Here is a 22,382-nt window from a genome sequence, read left to right on the forward strand (position 1 = left end):
TGTACCCACCCCAGGGAAGGGAACCATTGGTCCCTGCCCTTTACCTACTTGTAACGCCCCTAAATTTTGTATTTAGGGGGCACCCTGAACCTTGCTTCCTCAGATCTAACCTGACAACAAGAAGAAAAGAAGAAAAAGGACCGAACAGCCGTGCAGCCTGCTAACAAGAGAACGACGCCCACTGACTTGGCTCTAGCCCTACAGGCCTGGCTCCCCTCGAACCTGCTCCTGCGAAATCCCGGTGTGTCCTGAGGCCAGCAACCTCGAAAACCCCAGAGGACCTGCCTGCCTTCACTTCCAAGACTGCTTCTCCCGTGAACACCGGACTTGTTCAAACTGCAGCTTCTTGCTCCGGCCGGATACCGCGACTCCAGCCCACTTGCACCCACCGAACCCGGCCCGAGCTCGAGTGGAAAAACACAACGAGGAGGTCCCCCTGGCGATCCTACCAGAGACCCAGCAACTCCTGACCTGCCTCAAGCCTCCAGCCGATGCCTGCAGCGTAAATCCAGAGGATCCCCGCTACTGCAACCAAGAGCGGGTAAAACTTTCCGACGTCCAAAAGCACCCCATCACCAGATGACCCACTGCATTGTGTGCCCATACTAATGGTGCCTAACCAACCCTAGACATCCCAACTTACCCCTCGAAGTGGTGGTCGCACCCAGAAGATCCTCGTCCCCAAGCCTGCAGTGCTTCTTTAAACCGAAGATTCTCCATTTGAACAACAGGGCACCCGACGGCAAAACAGCACCCTGCACCCAGCCGTCCTAGTGCCGCTGAGGGTGCACCCTTGGTGCTAAAGTGTTTCCCCTTTGCCCTGACCTAAAGTCCAGGAGCTTTGCTCCCACAACCCAGTGGCCTGCTTGTCAGCAGCCACCAACCGGAGAACCCCTATCCTCCATAGGATAACATTGGGCCTCAACACTCTGCACCCGTCCGCCCTAGTGCAGCGGAGGGTGCAACAACAGTGCATCACTGACCCTGGAGGACCCCTGAGTGTAACCCCAGAACCTTAACTCCCACGGTCGATTACTTACCTGTGAACCAATAACCTGTTTTTCCTCCATAGGAAAACATGGACAATTTTCTTCCAAAAAGTTTGTGTGGAGTTTTGAAATCTAAAAATATTCTTTAAAAATCGCACAAATCACCAAAACGTATGTACTTACCTGTTTGCGGGAAATGTCCCAGTGCTGAATCCAGTTATCCAGCACTGAGTTAGAAAAGTAATGTAAAGAGTAACTTACAAGTAATTTACTGAACAAGCCCATTCATTTCAATGCACTGTATTTGCCAAGTGTTGCAACCTACTGCTTTCTCTGTAAATCAAACAAAGTACAATTTCCATTGCATTTTCAAACTGTTCTATCAGCAACTTATTACTGCAAAGTATTTAATGCTTACCTGTGCCAGGCTTGCTTGGTTCTAAAAAACAACAGTATAGTTTTTTATATACAGAAACAATTGGCCAAGAGTTTAGTTCTTGAGTGTGTGAATTAATTTGCTGACCGAGTGTGTAAATCAAATGCTTAACACTGTCCTCTGATACTGCCTTACTGCTCGACCACTCTACCAAAAATAGAGAGTAAGGTTCTATCTAACTTTAACCTCTGCCTACCTCTGGGGTCACTTGGACTCTATTCACACTATACCTCATTTTGGTGTAGTATATATAGAGCCACTTTCCAACAGCTCACAGACCTGGAGAAATAATCTATTAGAGCGCATCTAGAAAAGCAAGTCTGGAATCAGCCTGGGATCAGAGTTTGTAGGAGAAAACTGGTGACAGTACATCTTGGAAAAGAAGACCGGACATCAATGAAACAAGACTGGACCCACAGCTCAGCTCTGGAAAGAGAATCTATGGAAGTTTATCAAGAAAAACAACTGTACGCCTCTGGACTCAGACTGGAGCAAAAGCTCTTGAGGGATAACTGGTAAGAGTGCACCGCGAAAAAGAAGTCTAGAGCCGAAAGGAAATGAATCACAGGGCCCCAGAGAGAGAACTGGTCAAAGGACATCTAGAACAAAAGGTCTGGACATCTGTGGAAACTAGACAAGAGGACACCAGCTCTGTAGACTGGTGATTGGACACCTAGAACAACAAATCTAGAAGCTAGGGAAAATAAGAGACAGGGCATCAGTTCTTCACTATATTCAGAGGGAGCCCGGCTGCAACACTCCAGATAAGCAAGCAAAGTGATATGTAGAGCACACTCTAATTGGAGTATGTTTTTTGCGGCTTTTAGTTCCCTGTCTCAGCAGCACCTAGGAAAATGACTAAACACCAAAGGAAACTAATCCCAAGGCCCGCCACTGAAGAGATATCTGTTCACTGGTGAAAGTACATCACATTGACAAATAAAAGGAGTGTTGAGATAGTCACTCTATTTAGCCTGTTTGATGCAGGTATATTACAGAGGGTGATGAAGGACAGGTGGGTTCACAAAAGGAAGAGGTTGCAGCTCACAGGCCCAACCGCTTCCCAGGATTGTCAGGACTTTTTTTTGCTGCTTGGCTCATACTTTTGCTCTAGATCCAAGCTTGACACCAAGCTCACAAAAGCACCAGGGCAGCTCCCGCAGCACAGGACGCGCTGAACGGGCTGGTTAAGCCGGCAACAATAGTTTCCTTGGTGCTGGGGTGGGACCTGGTCTCCCAGTGGATACTATGAGCAGGGAGGACGAGCCAACCCTCCCAGAGGGCCACAAAAGCACCAGTGCAGCTCCCACAGCGTGGGACACGTCTGGGCAGCACCGGGGCAAAGCCCGGGCCAAGGGCAGGTCCATCTGTGCGAGTCAGCGTTAGGAAGAGGCAGGGCAGGGCCACCCCTCTAGGCTTGTCCATAAGGATACAACTCCAGCCTGGTAAGATATTATTGCCTCCCTGTACTCTGTTATACCCTAAGGACGTTGTTTAATCCGCTTTAGGACTGCGGACTGTCTTGCGTTGAGTCTTGAGTGAATTTTAGCTGTTGAAGCACCATTGGCTAGTTTTATTTTCATTTAACTGGACCTTCCGTAGCACTCTTAAGCTACATTTTAATTCACTGTTAAACTTTGCTTTCCCGGCATCATTATTATTTAAAGGAGTGCTTCTGTCATGGAAAATCACAATGCGACAGACTTTACAGGGGGAAAGGGTAAAAAAACGCAAGCCAACAACGAGCCCGACGCTCATAATCACTCCGATGCTCTAACCCTCAAGGACATTGATAATTTGATAGAAGAAGTAGAAAGTCTCCTGCGAGGTGTTAATTAGGAGCTCAATCCACCAAACCAATGAAGGAAGTGCCTTCTATTTGTTTTAAAGAAAAGGAAAACAAATGCAAAGTAGCCACTGCAGGCCCCTTTAGTTTCAACTCCTGTTTTGGATATGGTTGCAGGGGAAGCTGATGGGGACGATACTGTTCCAACGCTCACTATGCATCAACCTGTATCTGGAGATAGTGGGACTGCACCCATTTCCCTTTCGCCTTCAATAATCTGTGTAAATAGGTTTCTGCCTCTAGTGAGTCTTACGAAGGCTTTGGTCCCATCAGAAGAACCAGCACGGTTATACAAGACTCCCTCTCTAGCTACTCTGCGTGGACCTCCTTTGAAGCCAACTTTTCCTGATGACAAAGTAGACTCATCTGGGCTCTTCTGAATTTGTTTGTATTTTTCGAGGACCCCAAAAAGAGATTGGGGATCTGAAGTCCAAGGTCACCTTGTTGCTCCCAGAAAGTGGAGAGTTCAAAGCTTTAATTAAACAGTCTCCTGTAGTTAAAAGGCTCCAAGGTGTCGACAGCAGGGTATGTACTACATTAATTGAGCATAAAAATTGGGAAAAACATAAAAGCATTACTAAAGGTTTTCCACCCTTCCTCCTCTATACCTCTCCCTGTAAAAGATTTGGTTTCTAGGAGGCATCGCCACAGATTGGTAAAGGCCTCGCATGTCCGCTGCCCCACAGCCAAAAAACAAAAAAAAAAAAGGATTAGCGTACCTCAAAACAGTAATGACCTCTTGGGAGGGCGAGCTGAGGTGTCTTCAATTTATCATCTCTATCATCACCAAATAGTTCACCTTTTTTGTAAATGGTAAAAGTTCCCCCATTAACTAGGAGCTTTTGAAGATGAGGAGGCTCTTTTGAATAAATGTATACATCACATTCGGTCCACTTATGACTGCTGCACTGTTTTTCGCTCAGATATCCTACAGGCTAAAAGCTACCCAGACCCATCCAATCCTGCAGAGAGGTTTGATTATATTAGATTGAAAACTAAAGACACATTTCCTTGTAGAGGGCTTACTTAGAGGATTTTATCCCCCAACTCGCATATCTTACTCAAATTGAATCCCCCATGTTTTTCTGGGATACCATCCCTAAGGTCCCATGCTGAGCCGCTGACTTCTTCTAATCAACATCTAGAAACGCTGGGCACCTCTATGGTTGATTGACTGGTTCCATCGTCACAGACCCTTGAAGAACACGACGGAGGATTGCAGATGAGAGAGTAGACAGATTAGTGACCATGTAAGCCCACTTCTACATGCTAGATCAGCTATTCCTACCAGCCCCCTCACCAATATTCGAATTTGGCAGGGATCAGGTCCAAACTGGGTGATCCAAATTTGGGAAACTTTGTAGATGAGTTCGACCTGTGCCTCCTTCAGGAGACCTGGTCATGTGAGCCGCTCTACAGAATACACATTATTTACCTGCGATTCCAGCATAAAGGGGCTGGCCTTCGGGGGTGGGCGGGTGGGGGGGGGGAGGGGAGAGGAGAGGGGGGTGTTCTTATTTGGGTACAATTGGCCTTAGATGTAAAAATAACAGTGTTGCCATTCATTTCACATGACATACATGGCATATCAATATCCAGAGCAGGCTCTCACACCTATTATATATATAATGCTTATAACAGGGTTCCAGCTGCAGATGGGGAGTCCCAGGCAGTGCGAGAATTGGTTTCTCATAGGGCTCCCGTTCGACCCACAGGATTGTTTGATTATTGGAGGTGATTTTGAGAATCCCTATACTCAATACTAAACCAGTCGGACAAGTACAGCCTACCTGCTCATGTCATTCACTTTATTCTATGGTTTGAGGGCCTGTAATGGCCATACACCTTGCTGCTCACACTTTTAATCACCCAGGCTGCACAAGTAAAACAGATTCTTGAGCACTTATGACTCAGGCCCTAGTAGATGCTGTATTAGGCTTAGAAGAAGTGGCCCTAGCTGAGCTTAGCGATGATCTCTGGCAGCTTGAGATCACAAAGAGTATTGAGGGCCCTTTTAACCTGCTTAGGTATTGCTTTGTAAGCTCTGCTAGACCTAGTCGTCCCTCAACAAAGGCAGAACGTAGCTGGTATAACAAAGCGTGCAGTAACAAGAAAAAGGAGCTATGCCCTAACCAAGGGTGATCACAACCAAATTCAGATTAAAGCAAGTAGGGAGTGGGACTCCCGAATATGGGAGAATGTATATCAGGCTGCTGCCTAGAAGGATAGTAGGTTGTTTTGGAAGATAGCAGCCTTTGGCAATTCCGACAACTTAATTGTTTGGCTAACTGTATTCCGCCTGACACATGGTATTCCCACTTTCATGATCTTTAAAGATAGGATTTGATCAACGGTAGGCTCTCTGATTTTAGTACAAATGACTTAGTTCCTTTAGGCCTCCTTAAATTCGAGGTCAGTGAGACAGTCTCTACAATCTCGAATATTGCTAGGGGTAAGGCACCAGGGCCGGATGGTATCCCAGGTGACTATTTTAACAGATGTAGATGGCTGGGCCGCATATTTTAATAAGCTATCAAATGGTATTCTTTAAAGGGCTGAGGTTCACTGTTGTTGAAAGTCTGCGAAAATTGTCCCTATTCATAAGAGGTACAAGGGACTCTCTCCTCACTATAGGCCAATCAGCCTTATCGATGTGGCCCAAAAAGTTTTCACTAGGCAAATATTAGGGATCCTTGAAGACTGGATGGAGGAACACCAGGCTCTTTCGCCCCTGCAGGCGCTTTTTTGCAAAGGGGTCAGTACAATTCATCAGGTGTTTTGATTTTTATGAATATACTGAAAGACTGTCGTCCTCCAAAAAACACATCTTTACTTGGTCTTTTAGACTTAAAGTCTGCATTTGATCTTGTCCCATGAGGGAAGCTTTGGGAGGTGCTAAAAAAATAATGGGGGTTCCCATGAGCTCTTGAAGGTTCTGGTTCGCCTTCATGAAAATACATATGCCCAAGTTAGATGAGGAAGGGATGGGGAAGGTACAGATCAGATACCCATTTATAGTGGAGTCCGTCAGGGTAGTATCCTTGCCCCGACCCTATTTTCTTTGTACTTCAATGATGTGGCACTTCATCTTGAAGAGGATATGAATGATGTGCCCAAATTAATATAAAAAACCATGAGTGGTCTGCAATGTTAGTGGACAAATGTGCTGCCTTCTGTAGCAAACGTGAACTGGTGGTCAGTCATACAAAGGCTAAATGCATGGCGATCAGCCCACATAACTCTTTTAGAAGTTCTATTTTTCTTGACGGTAAACCGCTAGATAGGGTTTACAAACCTGGAGATCAAGCTCACTAAATCAATGTCTTGGGTCTCGCAGGTCGAGAGAAGCAGTTTGAACCTAACCGATCATGCAGCAGCCATTTTAAAAATGCATCAGACCTCTAAAAATAGACCGATATCTCCTGCTCTAAAGTGTATAGATCAAAGGCAGAGGGCAGTGCATTGTATGGGGCAGAAGTGTGGGGTAATGTTGATCTGACCACGTTGGGGGTGGCTGAGAATACCTTTACAACAGCTCTCACGCATCTGCCCAAAAAAGCCCCATTGATATGCCTCAGACGTGACCTGGGCCTTAAACCGATTTGCCATAAAGCCCAACTCAGACCACTGCTATTTTGGTGATGGCTTAAATACACCGCAGAACTGGAGGGCTATTATCATTCTTTTCAGGATGTAGCTTCTCACAATAGGGCTGGTAATATCAAATGGCTCTCCTTTGTCAAAAATATGCTGCTTAAGATAGGCCTTGGCGGATTTTGGTCTTCTTGCCCTGCTTCATTGCACTTACCAAAGATATCACTAAAAAAGGATTTTTGGGAGAATATGTGGGCTAAAGAGCGTAGGCATGTCTCTTGCGGATAAATCTTCCAGATCCAGCCTGCCACCTGGAAGTTCACAGGCGAGGAATCTGTTGCTAGACGTCTCTATCAGATTTAACATGATTGCTTGCATTATTATTCTATAGCATTGTTTATTTAAATTCCATAGATAACAATCCAAGCTTAGAGGGCTTTTGTGACCAGTGATTCTATAGTTACTCATATTAAAAGAAAACAAAATAAATTGCTTTGTAAAAGTTCCAGGAGTATATGCTTCTCAAAACCAAAGCAAATATGCATTCTAATATTCTTATTCTACATGAAGTATGAATTACCCTTGATTGCATGACCTCATGAAATAATGAAAGGGGGTAGCAATATAATCAATTAGATTGACTGCACCTACTTATCATTGTATTGCCAGATGGTATATCTTGTTCTGTGCAGCCACTAAAAAAAAAAAAAGAAAGAAAAAACAGCTACTACCATGTACACATCACATGAGCAAGCTGCCTCTCATTCTCTTTGATGGGATTATCAATCACAATTGGTGGAATTCCCCATGGGTCATATAGCTGCTCTTCACTATACTCTTAGTGTTGATATCACCTGATACAAGCACAGCGACACGATCATTCTCCATAGCAATACAAGATTTAATTAAAGAGAAGACCACAATTAAATAATAGAATAGGAGTATAGATAGGTCCCTTGTTTTCCCAAGATTAGTTTAACTCAAAAAGCATATGGACATGCGAGTGAATTTGTTTTGTAATTTCTATTATTTTAAATCCTCATATCACCATCAGGTATCTTAGTAAAATGTGAAACAAATGGATCAGATCTGTCTTTAACCATCCAATTGAGATTTTTGCTATTGCGCTCCTTCCAGAGGAATTTGAAAAAGCGCAGTAATTTTTTAGCCGCCAAAAGTACCTTTGTCAAATCCAGTTTAAACTCGATGGGCCACATGTACGAACACATTTTACCATAGACACAGAATGGGTAAAACCCTCTGATACATCTGGCCCTTTGAGTTTCATCGTAGGTCAGTATGGCAGATCTGATCAATTGATCCAAGCCATTCCCTTATTGAGGGATGAGTTTGCTGCCGCCCACTTGCCACAAATTTCCCTGCTAGCCAAATGCACCAAGTAGAAAAGAAGTTTCTTCTGTGATGTTAGAATGTCTATATTATGAAAGGGATCAATTCCAAACAGTATTTAGAGACTGCTTACCTTAATCTCTTGGATTATGGAAGATAACATTCGGTATACGCCTAACCAAAATCTGGTTAGCTCAGGTCAATTTACAAACATATGCACTTGAACTGCTTCTGATGAGGTAAATTTCATACATTTTGGGGCTTTTTCCCCAGCCAATCTGGCCAGCTTTTCTGGAGTCCCGTAGATTCTATATTGGGTAAAAAAAGATAAGTGTTTTTTTCTTTGGAGCAGCAGGTTTGGCCACAGTATATAGAGTATTCAAAGATACTTGCCATAACTTCTCAGATTTGGGCATCAGAATGCATCCGTCCCGTAAACAGTAAGCATTCTTCAGCTAGCCACCTTCTGCTTGGAGTAATTCTCCATATCAGATAAGACATTATTGTCTTGGTATTGCACCATCTTGAATCAATTCCTCATATTCCCATTGTTCTTGTCCATCCCTGTCTTGTTTAGCCCACCAAGATGTCATCTATAGGTATTTGAACCCGGAAATAGCTCCCTCCATGGCATTCGGTATTTTATCCCAGCAAAACAAACCGGTCCCTGCCCAAAGCTGACCCAGGTACTAATTCCTTCATTGAGCTTGAATGTCTGGCAGGATCAATCACAAATCTGAGGCAACAACTGCTAAATTTACCGCTGACAGGCCATGCGGCTATTTTATTCCTGTGGAGACCGTAAAATATGAAAAAATGTATCCTCCAGGTTTCCTGTAAACAAACAACTGGATACAAATAATTTGTGTTAAAAGATTTGACAAAACTTATCAGGCACGAAACCTGCCATATTCCGAGTAATAATTTGAATAAACTGGTAAAAAATGGTATCATGACCACTACTTTCAGGTGAGATGTGTATCAATCTGCGCAACCAGTTAGCGAGAGAGGTCATTGAGGTCCCTCAGTTTGAGGGTCAAATTAGGAGTGATTTTCCCATGTCATATAAAATATCATGAATTACGTTAAGGGCCAACTATGGGACTTATCTTGGTGTGGGTATCCAACAAGACTTCAATTATAGGTTTTTGTCTCTCCTCAGATACTGTTGCATGTTTAGCGTTCACAAACAAGTCTGTCCTGCAATTTCTATGAGATTTGGTATTTCCCATTATTAGGTTACTAATAGGATTTTTTTTTTCTATGTTCTACTTTAGAAATTCCATGTTTTAAAAACTTTGGGAGTTTAAGATCTATGGAGTACCAATCTTAAATTGGTTGTGGTGTATAACCATTCAAGAATAATAAATCTATTCAAATGGGTTTAATCATTTGGAAAAGTCAGACTAAAACAGAGTTAAGGAATATTTTCCAAAGAAGAGTTGGTGTTAGTATATTGGTAAAGGATCAAATTGATGTGCGTTTGCAGCACAGTTTGCCTCAAATCTTTTTGCTATGGATTTTAATGTTGCCTTTGCCTCATAACAATTTATATCCACATACCTTTTAAAGCTGTAGCAACCAGACAGGTTGTTAACCTTCGCTCAATTTTTGTTTTTAACACATTTGTGAGAAGGTCTCCAAAAAGGCTGCTTTTGATATAATCTGGCCTCTTTCATATCACTTACATCACCAAACACTTTGATACATTGATCGTCCATGCAAACACTATAAGGAAATGTTCAACCAAATATTCTGAAATATACTTTGGGCCTGCACTGTAGTGAAATAATTATGAGACCAATACCGTTCAATTTTTGTTTTCAAAACGATAGAAACTTTGACAAACTAGCTTTAGTTTCTTGTTGCAAAAGATTAGATTATCAGCTAATAGTCTACCATACATAATAGTTGCCAACTTCACATGAAACATTCTGGAACAATGTGCTGCTCGCAATGAACTACTCAGGGTACATACTGGCATATTGTTGAGCTCAAACCATTATGGCAGCTGCTTCATAAAGCAGGAAAAAAGAAAAGAGGTAATAAACAAGGTTCTATGAGACCAGTGCCTATAGCTTGAGCAAAGAAGGCGAGTCTTCAGAATCCCTAGGAATTATCTTAAATCTATTTTGATTCAATACTGGTGTGAAAGTTCTAGACGCAAACACACTACAAATGAGTGAGCTGGGGAAATGCAGAACAAGTGCCCTCAAAAACCTGGAAATCACAAATACATTTGGTGCGGTAATGAGGAATGATATAGTTTGTCAGTCAAGAAGATCACCTTTAATTCAGAGAATTCTTTCATAAATAGCCAGTGTTGGGTTTTCATTGTTAAACAGATATAATCCCAGTGCTTTATTATAAAGAAAAGAATATACTATTCTTATAACTCCTGTAAATGTGAGCAGTAAAAATACGGGCCTAGCTGGTAAAATAGGATAAAGTACTTATGGACACTATAAGGACAATAAAAATCCTGGAGACACAAAACTGCTATTCAATGACTTTGTGTCTTCGATTATTACAGAATATCTGTCTGTGTCTGGACAAAAATTCTGAATCTGCTTTGAGTGTCATCTTTATGTTGAATCAAAGAAATGAATGGAAATTCAAAGGATGGCAGACTGGTATTTAAATCTATTTCTTATGGGTTGGTGTCACAAGGAACCCTCGCAGTGGGTTGATGGTACAGGGCCAAGAGGAGAGCGCTATGCTTGTTTATGCCAAGGAATGTAGCTGTCGGATGTCTGGGGCTTTTAGAGCACAATCTTAAGGCAACTTCACCACTTGTTACAGTGGGGAGTTTGTTTCATTGCACATCAACAAGTAAGATTGAATGAAAACATGTTCATTGCCCAGGTGCTGCCAGTAAGGGCTTAGATAAAACCAAGATTCCATTGTTTGGCTTTAACCCGAAGCAAAATGGGTTCTTTAGAACTTCAGCATCTACAACTGTGGCAGCCTTTGGATTCCCATCCACATAAGCTTGAACTGATCAGCGACAGTGAAGTCGGACAAGTAAACCAGTCCTAGGCTGACAACCACACGTGACACATGCTACAGAGAATGGAAAAAGGCTTGTCTTGTATTTCTCTTCCCATTCCCCACTACCACCCATGATCAAATCTATGGAGAGAGAGAGAATTGGGCAACAGAGGTTAGGTCAACTACTCCTGCATTCTCACAGCATTTTTAACAGTCCGGTACAAGGTGAATCTGAAAAGTATCTACAGGAAGATATGGTGAAGTTGCCTCGAGTGAAAACAAATGGTTACAAGGCAAGATAACAAGACACTTACATAACCCACCGTGAGATGAAGGGGACAAAGGAAACATGAAAGATGTTAATATGAGTATGAAAATGCTACACCTAGAGGAGAATAGAATAGGAGTATAGATAGGTCCCTTGTTTTCCCAAGATTAGTTTAACTCAAAAAGCATATGGACATGCGAGTGAATTTGTTGTGTAATTTCTATTATTTTAAATCCTCATATCACCATCAGGTATCTTAGTAAAATGTGAAACAAATGGATCAGATCGGTCTTTAACCATCCGATTGAGATTTTTGCTATTACGCTCCTTCGAGAGGAATTTGAAAAAGCGCAGTAATTAATGCAGGGTAATCACAGGAGCTATGCCATTGCAAAAAATACTTTTATAAAGAATCCTTACCAAACCCCATACAATCATTAAAAAAACCACACTACTTTGTTCTGCCCAACTAACCCTCCACAACAATGGGCTATTTTTATCCCTTCACCCTCATCAAAATTAACACCAACGTGTAACTGCAATCTCTTACCCTAATCATTAAGTATAGCTGACCTTTGTCAAAACTCTAAGTTTAACACTTTAATGCTAACCCTAACCTTTGCTATTTTGTCTACTTTAATTGACAGCTTAATAGTTGATCCAACTCAAACTCTTCCAAAAACTAAACGCAACCTTGACTCAACTCTTAATCTTACTATAAATCCAAACAAATATCCAAATTACCTCAGTGCTAATCAGAAAAAAGGTCAGGAATTTCTTGAACTTTCCACTGGAATGGCTTTTCATGCCTGAAGATTTTCAAAGGTTATCTTCACTCTGGAGACATAAGAGATTACAATGGAGTACCTTTGGTGATGGATGCAACTACTCAGTATATTTAATTAGGTATTTTGTGAGTCTTGTGAGATAGTATAAAATAAATGATCTTGTACAATATAGGTGTTTCTGTAAGAGACTGAGTACATTAGATGCAACTCTCAACTTGGAGTTGAGATTGACGGAAGAATCCATTTAGTTCATAGATATGAGAAACCCAAGATCTAAGTCACTTGCTGGGTGCTAGGAAGGTGTATTGGGCTGGTCTTACATATCTGACCAGCTAATTAGCTTCAAGTGTTCTCAGAGTTGGTTATAATGTTGGACTGGTATGGAACCCATGTTGCTGGGAAAATGTGTTATGGCAGTGGTTTTGAACAATGACCACCGCCTTCCATATTGAAGGAATGTTACTCGGTTGGGAAAATGTGTCTAAAAACCATATGAAAAGAACATTTAAATTACAAACAGAATTATGACTGAGGACACTGCAAGTGCTTTTCCTAAACACATGAAATGTACATTTTTGACATATAGCATCTTTATTAAATTAACACAATCTAAATATACATTTACAGAGATTGTGGATCTGAATAAAGGCACTATCCAAGACAACATTATAGCAAAACGTTCACTTCACACCAGAGCTCTGTGGCTGATGCCCGATTCAAGATTGAACAAACCAAATCTAGCGCATCGTGACCATATCATGAGAAGGGAAACACCAAACAAATCTGTTTCATATATATTTTATTGGATCATCTTGACACAAAAATCAATACAGCAGCTTTGTGATAAGTTCTTTTTTAAAGATTTTTCCTGAAGGGAATGTAGATAGCAAATTGTTTTTCTTTATTAAAACACGTCGTACAGTTCAAACTCCTTGCTCCACCACACAGGATTTCAATGTTTGGAATGATCTACATGCTAAAGTGACAGTTTGGGTTGAGAGAAGAAAATAATACAAAAACGAGCACAAAAAAAACACCTACTCCTTCCCAGTGATTAAGGACATTGTTGGAATACTATTAATTAGGAACACTTTCATGTCTGATTCGTACACTAGGACCAAGGTACGGATGATAATCATTCATAAATACAGGCTTTGAAATAAATGACTGCAGCAGAAGACCCCTTACTATGATTGTAGTAGACAATAACAAAGACCACATTCAAGAAAATTCAGTGAAGCTTGGTACGAGTGAACCACCTTCAACTCTGCAAGTACCACAAACGTTTATGAATAATAATGAACGTCAATCAAGCATTTTCACTTTCTTTCATTTTAAGGTATTGATTTCTAAAATAACTAACCAGGACTGAGAAACATGTGGCGGGCATGGTTTCTGTAGGGCAACTCTACCATCCAAGAGTATGGCATCAGTAAAACATACCTAAGATCTGTATTAAGTTTACTGCTCCTCAGATCCAGATCTTGGCTGCATCATTGTGACACTTGCTGAAAGAGATGTACTCTCTAAATGTAACCAAATTTGATTAAAAAATAAATTAATCCATCTTTGCTCCAAACACTTTATTCCAAAGCAAGAGAATGCATCATCAAACAAAATGGACATTATTCCTTAACACATGTCAAATATCTTGAGAAGTGTTATCTAAGTGCTGAACTTACGGAGATCAGAACATACAAGCCTCCTGTTTCCACTGCCTTTCTGAAAGCACGAGTGAGGTTGTTTTCCACTGTTTCCTGTAAGCTTATGGGAAGCTGATTTGTTCTTAGGGTGTGCATCTGTGTAAAATCCAACTTTTGTGTCACGGTTTGGGAACTCCTCCCGCAATCAATAACTCATATTCATATTCCATTTACTTGAGTACCGCCAAATTACATTCCTTACAAAGGGGCAAACCATATATAAAGATTTACTTATTAAAGAATAATGTGCCATGGGAATGTCTCCGGCTGCAACATAATGTAAAAATAAAATCTTAATACCTGCCCTAATAATTAAGATTAACACTGCAAAAACAAGCAAATTAAGTGGTTGGTAGAAAACACTGGGGTACAGCCTCTCCTATGGAACACTCCAGAATTAAGAACAGCATCACCAACCTGTAGCAGGTATGCATGGGGCTGGTGCTATATAATTTAGAATACCTCAGACATATCTTTCAACATCGATGCTTTGTCCTCTAATAACATTTAGTGAGCTCTGAAGCTACTATTGATGAGGATGTAGGATTGTATCGAAGCCTGAACCCATCATGAATTCGCTGTACATGGCTGGTTTGCAGTTTACGTGAAAAGCTACGATTTCTGTTGAATCATTACCCATGTTTGAGAGCCTTTTGCTTTGGTTGCCAGAGCTCAGACACATTCAAGTATGCAGCTGTTTGCTCCAAGACCACACAGCTTTTGGAAAGCTCAAAATATGGTCTCTTCAAAGTGATTGGATTGTTTAGCTGCAGACTTGACAGTATTCTGACTGAACACATAAATACATGCCCCTTATCAACTCTGATGCTACTAAGCAGGTGATTAAATAATTGAAAAAAATCAGATTCAGTTCTGAGTTACACCTGTTCTGAGAACCACAGAGGGTTTTGCATTAGTAACTTGTGCACACATGCATGTACAAGACAGAACAAGGTCACCTAGAGTAGCCAAGCAAGAATCAGAAAGAGGGCCTCTTTGGAGAGACGTGCATGAGAAGGCCCGTGGAGAGACTGCAAATGACAGCCACACGAGCAACTCTAAGGAGAGATGTCAGGTCACAAGCCCAGGAGCAGGGGGCTTCCAGTTTAGAGATTAGGAGAAAGCATTAAGGCAGTGAGTGTCAAAAGTGGATGGGATGAAGAATGGGGCTTCCTAGGACAGCTACAGGAAATAACTGAAGAGTGGGGCTTTCCTAGGAGACCCGCAGCAGGCTGACTGAAGGAAAAATATTCCAGTTCAGAAGAATGAGAGTGTGCCCAAGGAGGTGGATGAACAAGCAAGGATTACTGGCGACATCTGTAGGGGAATGACTGAAGAGAGTGTCCGAGATCAAATCTAAAGAAGGAACGTGAAGAAAGTTTCTGGAAAGAGCGACACGGCAAGGAACACTTATGGTATAATCTGGAGGAGAGACGGCTGATAAAGTCTTACAAATGAGACCTGAAGACAACGGAGGAGTGATTGAGAAAAGGTTTTGAGAAGATCTACAAGGCTAGGAAGGGGAAGACAAGACATTTCCAAATGTGAACTGCAACATGTACGCACATACACACTCCTTTTTTTAATTGACATCAGGATAATCTAAATAAACACAGAAGTATACTGAGGTGCATAGAGGGGTTTCCTGGTGAGTTACAGGAAAGTAGTGTTTACAAGAACATCATGAGTTCAGGCAGATTTAAAATAGATATTAGAAGGTAAGATTCACTTAGATATACATTTATGGACTTGACAAATTATAAGCATGAGTGTTCACAAATCAAAAAGGTAGAAAAAAACCGCTTACTACACTCAAGGAGGAGCTGCATTGCTGGAGTTAACCAATGCTGTGTGTTAAAACACAGCAACTACTACAGGGAAAGGATAGAGAAGGATTCCATCCAAGAAGGAGTGGAAAAGCAGGCTTTTAAAGATAGTCAACAAAGCAGGGTCATAAAGGCCTACTAACAAACTGAAGCCAGACTCACTAAGGATCATTTGGTAGAAAAAAGGTGCATGATAAAACAACACCAAGTGAGAAGGAGACGGGCTTTCCACTGATCCAAGGAAAAGAAGTGGGAGAAGGGACTCAGTTTGAAACACTCAAATTTTAAGTGACTATTTCAAATGTCGAGCGTGGCCCAGAGACTTTTTAGCTCTCAGAGATCAGAGAAAAAACTCCTAAATGCGAGTGCACTCTGTGTGCATGTTTCTCCGGCACTTTCCTTAATCGGTATAAAACCATACAGGTTAATGGTGAACAAATCCACATTTTTCAAAAAACACGAACAATGGGGAAAACCAGCAAAAAAATATTTTAACTGAATGGCTTGTTTTAATAATCGATGGGCAATCACATTATTCAGCCAAGATCCTCTAAGCATTATATTTTACGAAAAAGAACCTCCATGTTCAATGGAAGTACAGTTTAATGGCAAAAAACCATGGAAAAACACTGAAACAAAGATTGTCAATATGATGAGGGGTTGCCTGCAATAAAGAAGTCCAAACCTGTCCTGGAGAAGCAGAGGCTGTGGCACTGGAATGTATTTCTCAGTGGATGAGAAGGCAACAGATAAAGAATTTGACGCTCCCAACAATGCGCCACCTGCCTGCACTGTCTTATCACAAATGATGCACGGGCAAATGGTCAACATCTATGTCTTAGCTGGTTAACTGTTTTAACAGGAAAACACAATGAAAAACACAATGAAAAACAAACAAAATAAATGACAAATACCCCTTTGGATTTCCAGTTTCATTTGATACATTAGAACATCAGGAGGTGCCACTCTGGACATAGGAGAGCACAATTCAGCACAGAAGCTCAATGGTGGTTCAGCAAGGAACGTTTCTAGGAATAATGGTGAGATGAGATGACAGGCTCCCCAATCTTCCACCACCCCAAAATCTGCCACCCCTTATTTGGTGCTGATGCTATGATACACTGGCAGTTGACTGTGGGTGTGCCTGAGGCTCCCACGCTTTCCGAGGGCAGTTCAGTTTTGGAGAAAGTGCACATTCGTTTGGAAGTCTCATTTGAATTTCACTAAAGTACCTGGGGCATTCTCTCAGCGAGGAGTCTGCAGAGGCTCTGCGGCAGCAAAAGTTCTAATCCACATTGTGCCTGGGATTCTCCTCCATTTCTCATTGACGAAATGTATCGGTAAACTAAGAGAAAATTTGAAGAAAAGTCTGTGAGGTGGAAAGGGGCAACTCCACAGCTGGTAAAAGTTCAACAAAATAATAGTCATAAAAATGTAACAAAGAACTTTAGAATGCCGAAACTGCAATGGAGAGTGAAGTGAAATTAAAAGCACGTCCCCGGTATAGTACATGCGTATAAGGGACCACCAGAACACTTGGAGTGGGGAGGTGGAGTAGATGGTGGGTAGTCTTCCTTTTATCTTGTTTTAGTGCATCTTCTGTAGTTAGAAAGCAATATTCAGGACTGGGACAGCGTCTCTTTCATTTCGTCCAATAAGTTGCTCAGGAGAGAGTCATTGCTGCACTTCCCATCTACCGATATGGAATTGTCGCCCTGCAGGTGAAGGAAAGATACAGGATCAGCATGCAATAGTGGAGGCCACGTGAAATTGCAGAAGCAACTCTTCATGGATAGAAACCAGGTCTATTAGACCACTGGCATAGGTGAGCTATCTCTGCACCAGGCTTTACCTTTTTAACCAGCAGGCAGACGTGATGTCCTTGAATGGATCGGCTATACATGGATGCACAGGTGTCCACGCGCTCCACAACTAGGGAATAAGTAGAAAGAAAGAATCAGTCACCTGCAGAGCACACTGTGAACTCATGCCCACAATGGCCTCTGAAGCAACACCGCATGCCTTTAGATTTTTCCAAAAATGTTTCACTCTAGTCATCATTTTCAGTGATGGAAGAGAAAAAGTCAGAGAAAGCTTGCCTACATAAGTGCAGAAAGTAGAGATGTTGTTGATGGTCAGGCATGTGCACAAGGAGGAGGAGATTATTTTCTATTTTTAGCTTTCAGTTCATTTAATTGTGCTTATTTAAGTCAAGCAAATTCCTAAAGACCAGTGTAAAATCATAAAAATAATTGCAGAACATCAGAAAGCAATTTAAATCCCTGTAAAAACAAAGTTTCCTATTGCAATATTAATGGGCAGTAGAAAAAAACATTAGAGACAACTATTGCAACACACTTGATAACAGTGTGGATGCTTGCTTAAGTCATACCTTGAAATCCTATTCTCCATGCGTACAAAGTAACAGAGCCTTAAATTGATCCGTCAAACACAGCCAGGAAGTATGGGTACCGTACATAAATGAATTAACAAATGCAATAGCTAGGGGACAGCCGATGCCAGCGTCCTGGAAGGGAGCTGGGATAGACCCTATTTATAACCAGCATTGGCATAGCCAATAGGTCTCGCCTTTGGGACCTTATAAGTGTTTAGTTATCCAGCACAATATCCTTGGTGCAACAACATCAAGTGTTGCATGGCTAAACACTTATAAGGTCCCAAAGGCGAGACCTATTGGCTATGCCTTAAATAGGAATAAACACTGCATGTAAATAATACAAATGCAGACTACACAAGCGGGTTTCTCCTGGGAACACAACAAGTACTTCTTTCGAAATTTCTAATCTTGGATGATGAACTTCTGTTCTGTGAGCGTACAGATTGTCATAGGGAGTACAGTACTTGCGTGTGAGGAATCCAGCACGGCAGTGTGGGAAAAGTAGGGAACTGATATGGGAGCAAGGAATGAGCCCACATACTGACAGGTGTGAGGGTTTCAGAAATGAATAGACAAGAAAGGGTTTGCCTGGATGCAAAGGGGAGGGGAAGTAAAAGGTTTGGGAAATAATACAGAAATATTTCTTTTTGGGGGCTGTGTAAGAAAAGAGCCCGATTTTGTGGATGGTGTAGGGAATAAGACAGGACAAAGTTTGGCATGTGGTAGGAAGAAGTCAGTAGAAGGTTTATTAAGTATGATTGAAGACCCAGTAGATGTTAAAAAGTATGGCAGGGTTTGGGGGTTGTAAAGGAATAAGAACACAACTCAAATATTGAGGAAGCAATACAACACAAGAGCCTGTGGAGGGGCATGAAGAGCTTGACTGGGAGTGTGTAATGTGTGTGAAGAATACCATGGGGTCTGCTGGACTGTAAGTGAGACATAAGATAGAACAGTGTACATAAAGCACAGGAAATAAGACAAGACAGGTGCAGGAGGATAAAAGACATGATAGATGCCTGGTGCGTAAGGAATGCAATATGGCAAGTTATGGGAGGACTAAAACATGACATACTCCCAGATATGTGGAGAGGAAGCACGGGCATAGATGTAGTGTGCACGCAGAACAGGACAATGTGCAGGCTGTGTGATGAAATGATAGTCTAGGCTGTGTGAAGAACAGGGCAGGCAGATGCCAGGCATATAACGATTAGGACAACATGGAAGGTGTGTGAGTAGGAGGGGATAATGTATGCAAGGAGTAAGGCATGATGAGTTTTATAGTGTGTGTGGAATGAGAGTGAGTAGGCACATGCTATGACTGAGTCTTAAAACACAAGAGATACTGTATGAGAATAAGGCATGACTCGTTAGGTGTGTGAGGCATGAGATGGGACAGGGTAATAAAGCACCGACACAAGATCTGTGAAAAATAATCTAATGTTTGTTGAGGTTGTAGGGAATAATACAGGACATGGTGTAGGGTGTGCGGAAAAATAAGGTAAGGGAGTGAGAAATAGGATGGGGCAGGGTGTAAGGGATAAGACAGGGACGGGTTTTGGATGGGCATGTAATATTCAGATACCTCTACAATGACTAACCGGTTTGATGATACCGGCATGTTTAGAAAAAAGCATGGCTGAATGCGCCAGCAATCTCCTGGGAAATACCTTCCCCCAACCAAATGTACAATAACTTCTGAAGTAATGGTTGACATTGTTTGACCCAAACCTGGATCCTGCATCTCAGCTAATGCAAATACTGAAGTGAAGCTTGGATAATTAGCCTGGATACATATGGATCATGCATAAAACTATCGGAAACAGACTGGCACAGTCGAATCTATGACATGACCCTGTGCAGAAATGTAGGAAACAGAGATGCCTGCCCAAGTTTTTTGGACAAAAGAACCAAATAAATGTTTGGAAGAAAACCCCATAAAAATTAAATTGCACACGTGCGAAAGATGGGTACCTGCAAGCAGGAACGGCTTGAAGAGAAGTTGGGTGCGATGGAGCAACATGAGAGGAGGAGCCATTCAAAGCCTGGGAGTGGTGCGTGTGCGCGCGCTTCGGAGAGCAGTCTTCACTTTTTCAAGCACTGCACTCGTGCTTGTGGCGTGCCGCTGTGTGCTCCCGCAAGGTGTATGCCACCACAAGCACGAATGCAGTGCTTGAAAAAGTGAAGAACGACGGCTAAAGGTCCTCCTGTGCAACGCATGCGTGCTGCGTAGGCGAGACCTAGAGCCAGCAAATTATAGGCCAATAAGCCTGATAACCGTTCTACAGAAGGTCTATGCTAAATAAATTCTAACTACGCTTACAGATTGGATTACAGCAGAGAATATACTATCACCATGCCAGGCTGGCTTTAGGCAGAAAATAAGCACAATAGACCAAGTGTTTAGACTCCTGACCTTAGGCAGGAAATATACAAGATTAAGATCTAGCCACCTATATGTCGCCTTTATTGACTTAAAAGCGGAATTCGATTCCATCCCAAGGGCACACTTGTGGGAAAACCTACACCAACAGTGTGTACCTGACGAGATCTTGATCCAAATTATTAGGCTACACCAGGACAACTACGCTAAGGTACGATGGGGTAAAGGTGGCGAGCTTACGGATGAGATCCCAGTCAAGAGGAGAGTGCGCCATGGCTGTGTCCTTGCGCCAACCTTTTTTCTCTTGTATGTAAACGATCTGGTTGAACATCACCAAAATTGTGTCCATGACTCGCCAAAATTAGGGGGTAATCGGGTTTGGGCCCTAACATTTGCGGACGATACTATCCTGCTGTCCCAAACACCTAGCGGCCTGCACAACTTGCTCGACAGCCTTAACAAATATTGCAAAACAAAAGGCCTCGAGGTGAACCCAACAAAAATGAAATACATGCCTATAAGGCCATTCAAAAGTTTAAAGAAAAAAATATACTTGAATGGCACAGTATTGGAACGTGTATCAAACTTTGTATATTTGGGAGACACTTTAGACTCTAAACTTTCCTGGGTCACACAAATAGAGAAGTCGAAGGCCATTTTAATGCAAAATTCCATTTCCATTGTAAAAAAACACAAGCTGCATCATCTTCAAAAGCCATCACCCCCGCTCTAGAAGTGCACAAGGTCAGAGCCCAAACTGCGGCTCTGTACGGTGCGGAGATTTGGGGAAGTGGCACTCTCAAATCTCTAACTTTTACTGAAAACAAGATCCTGAGAATGCTTGTCGCCCTACCTCAACATACTCCATTGATCCCCCTGACCTATGACTTGGGTATTAAACGCTTGGAGCATCTAGCAATTTGGAGAACCCTGTCATCTTGGATTAGAACTTGGACAACACCGGAATTAGCAGTGTACAGAGAATCATTTACAGAACTGCTGGCACTCGACACCCAAGTTAACTTTCCTTGGTCAATCCATATTAGAACATGGCTTTTTGATCTAAGTCTGAGCAGATACTGGTTGAATCCGAGTCTGCTGACTCCTGAATCAAAATGTGAGATCAAGCGGTTATTTTTGAACTTTATTAGAGAGAGGGTAATTTCAAGTAGCACACAGGGTAGCCTTACCGTACATTTCCTTCAGTACAAAATGACCCCTTGTTTCGAGCCATTCCAATATGAGATAGAACCACATTTGGCAAAGTGCCTATACCTAAAATTTAGAAACGGCATATTGCAAATAAACAGTTTTGTTGCCAAATGGTAACTGTCACAGCTTAAGGAGGGGGAGTCTCGTTGCACTTTATGTTAGATGGGGGTTGATGAAGACATTTTACACATCCTGTTTTTCTGCCCAGCATATAATTCCGCTAGAAGTAAGTGGATAAACCCGATAGGCAGGAACCTTAGTGTCAGGAGAATGAACGGTCGCGTCTGACAACTCTCGCCTAATAGTATTTGGAGTCAGCCAATTCCTATTGGCTATTAACTTTATTAGGAAATAAAGAGGGTGTTAGAAATGGGATTTTTGGTCGGCTAGGGCATGTGCCAAAGTCGGGCAGAAACCACCACTCTAGTCAGGATAAGGGAGTTACACTCCTAAAATAACCACTGCTCACCCCCTTGGTAGTTTGGCACAAGCAGTCAGGCTTATCTTAGAGGCAGTGTGTAAAGCATTTGCACATAACCAACAGTAATACAGTGTAAGCACTACAAAAGGACACCACACCAGTTTAGAAAAATATCCA

General features: G+C 42.0%; 1 protein-coding gene across 2 annotated transcripts in view; it reads right to left on the bottom strand.

The window, feature by feature from the left end:
* Window positions 1-13,044: 13,044 nt before the first annotated feature.
* The window catches only part of AP3D1 (adaptor related protein complex 3 subunit delta 1), a 293,074-nt gene continuing 283,736 nt past the window's right edge, over window positions 13,045-22,382 (bottom strand). For both annotated transcript variants that reach the window (XM_085636830.1, XM_085636829.1), the window contains exons 32-33: window positions 17,644-17,723; window positions 13,045-17,506 (exon numbers count right to left, since the gene is read on the bottom strand). In XM_085636830.1, the coding sequence (XP_085492956.1) occupies window positions 17,411-17,506; window positions 17,644-17,723 (176 nt within the window). In that variant the 3' untranslated portion in view covers window positions 13,045-17,410. The remainder of the gene's footprint in view (window positions 17,507-17,643; window positions 17,724-22,382) is intronic.

This window comes from Triturus cristatus, chromosome 12 (genome assembly GCF_964204655.1).
Source record: "Triturus cristatus chromosome 12, aTriCri1.1, whole genome shotgun sequence".
Lineage (NCBI taxonomy): Eukaryota > Metazoa > Chordata > Amphibia > Caudata > Salamandridae > Triturus > Triturus cristatus.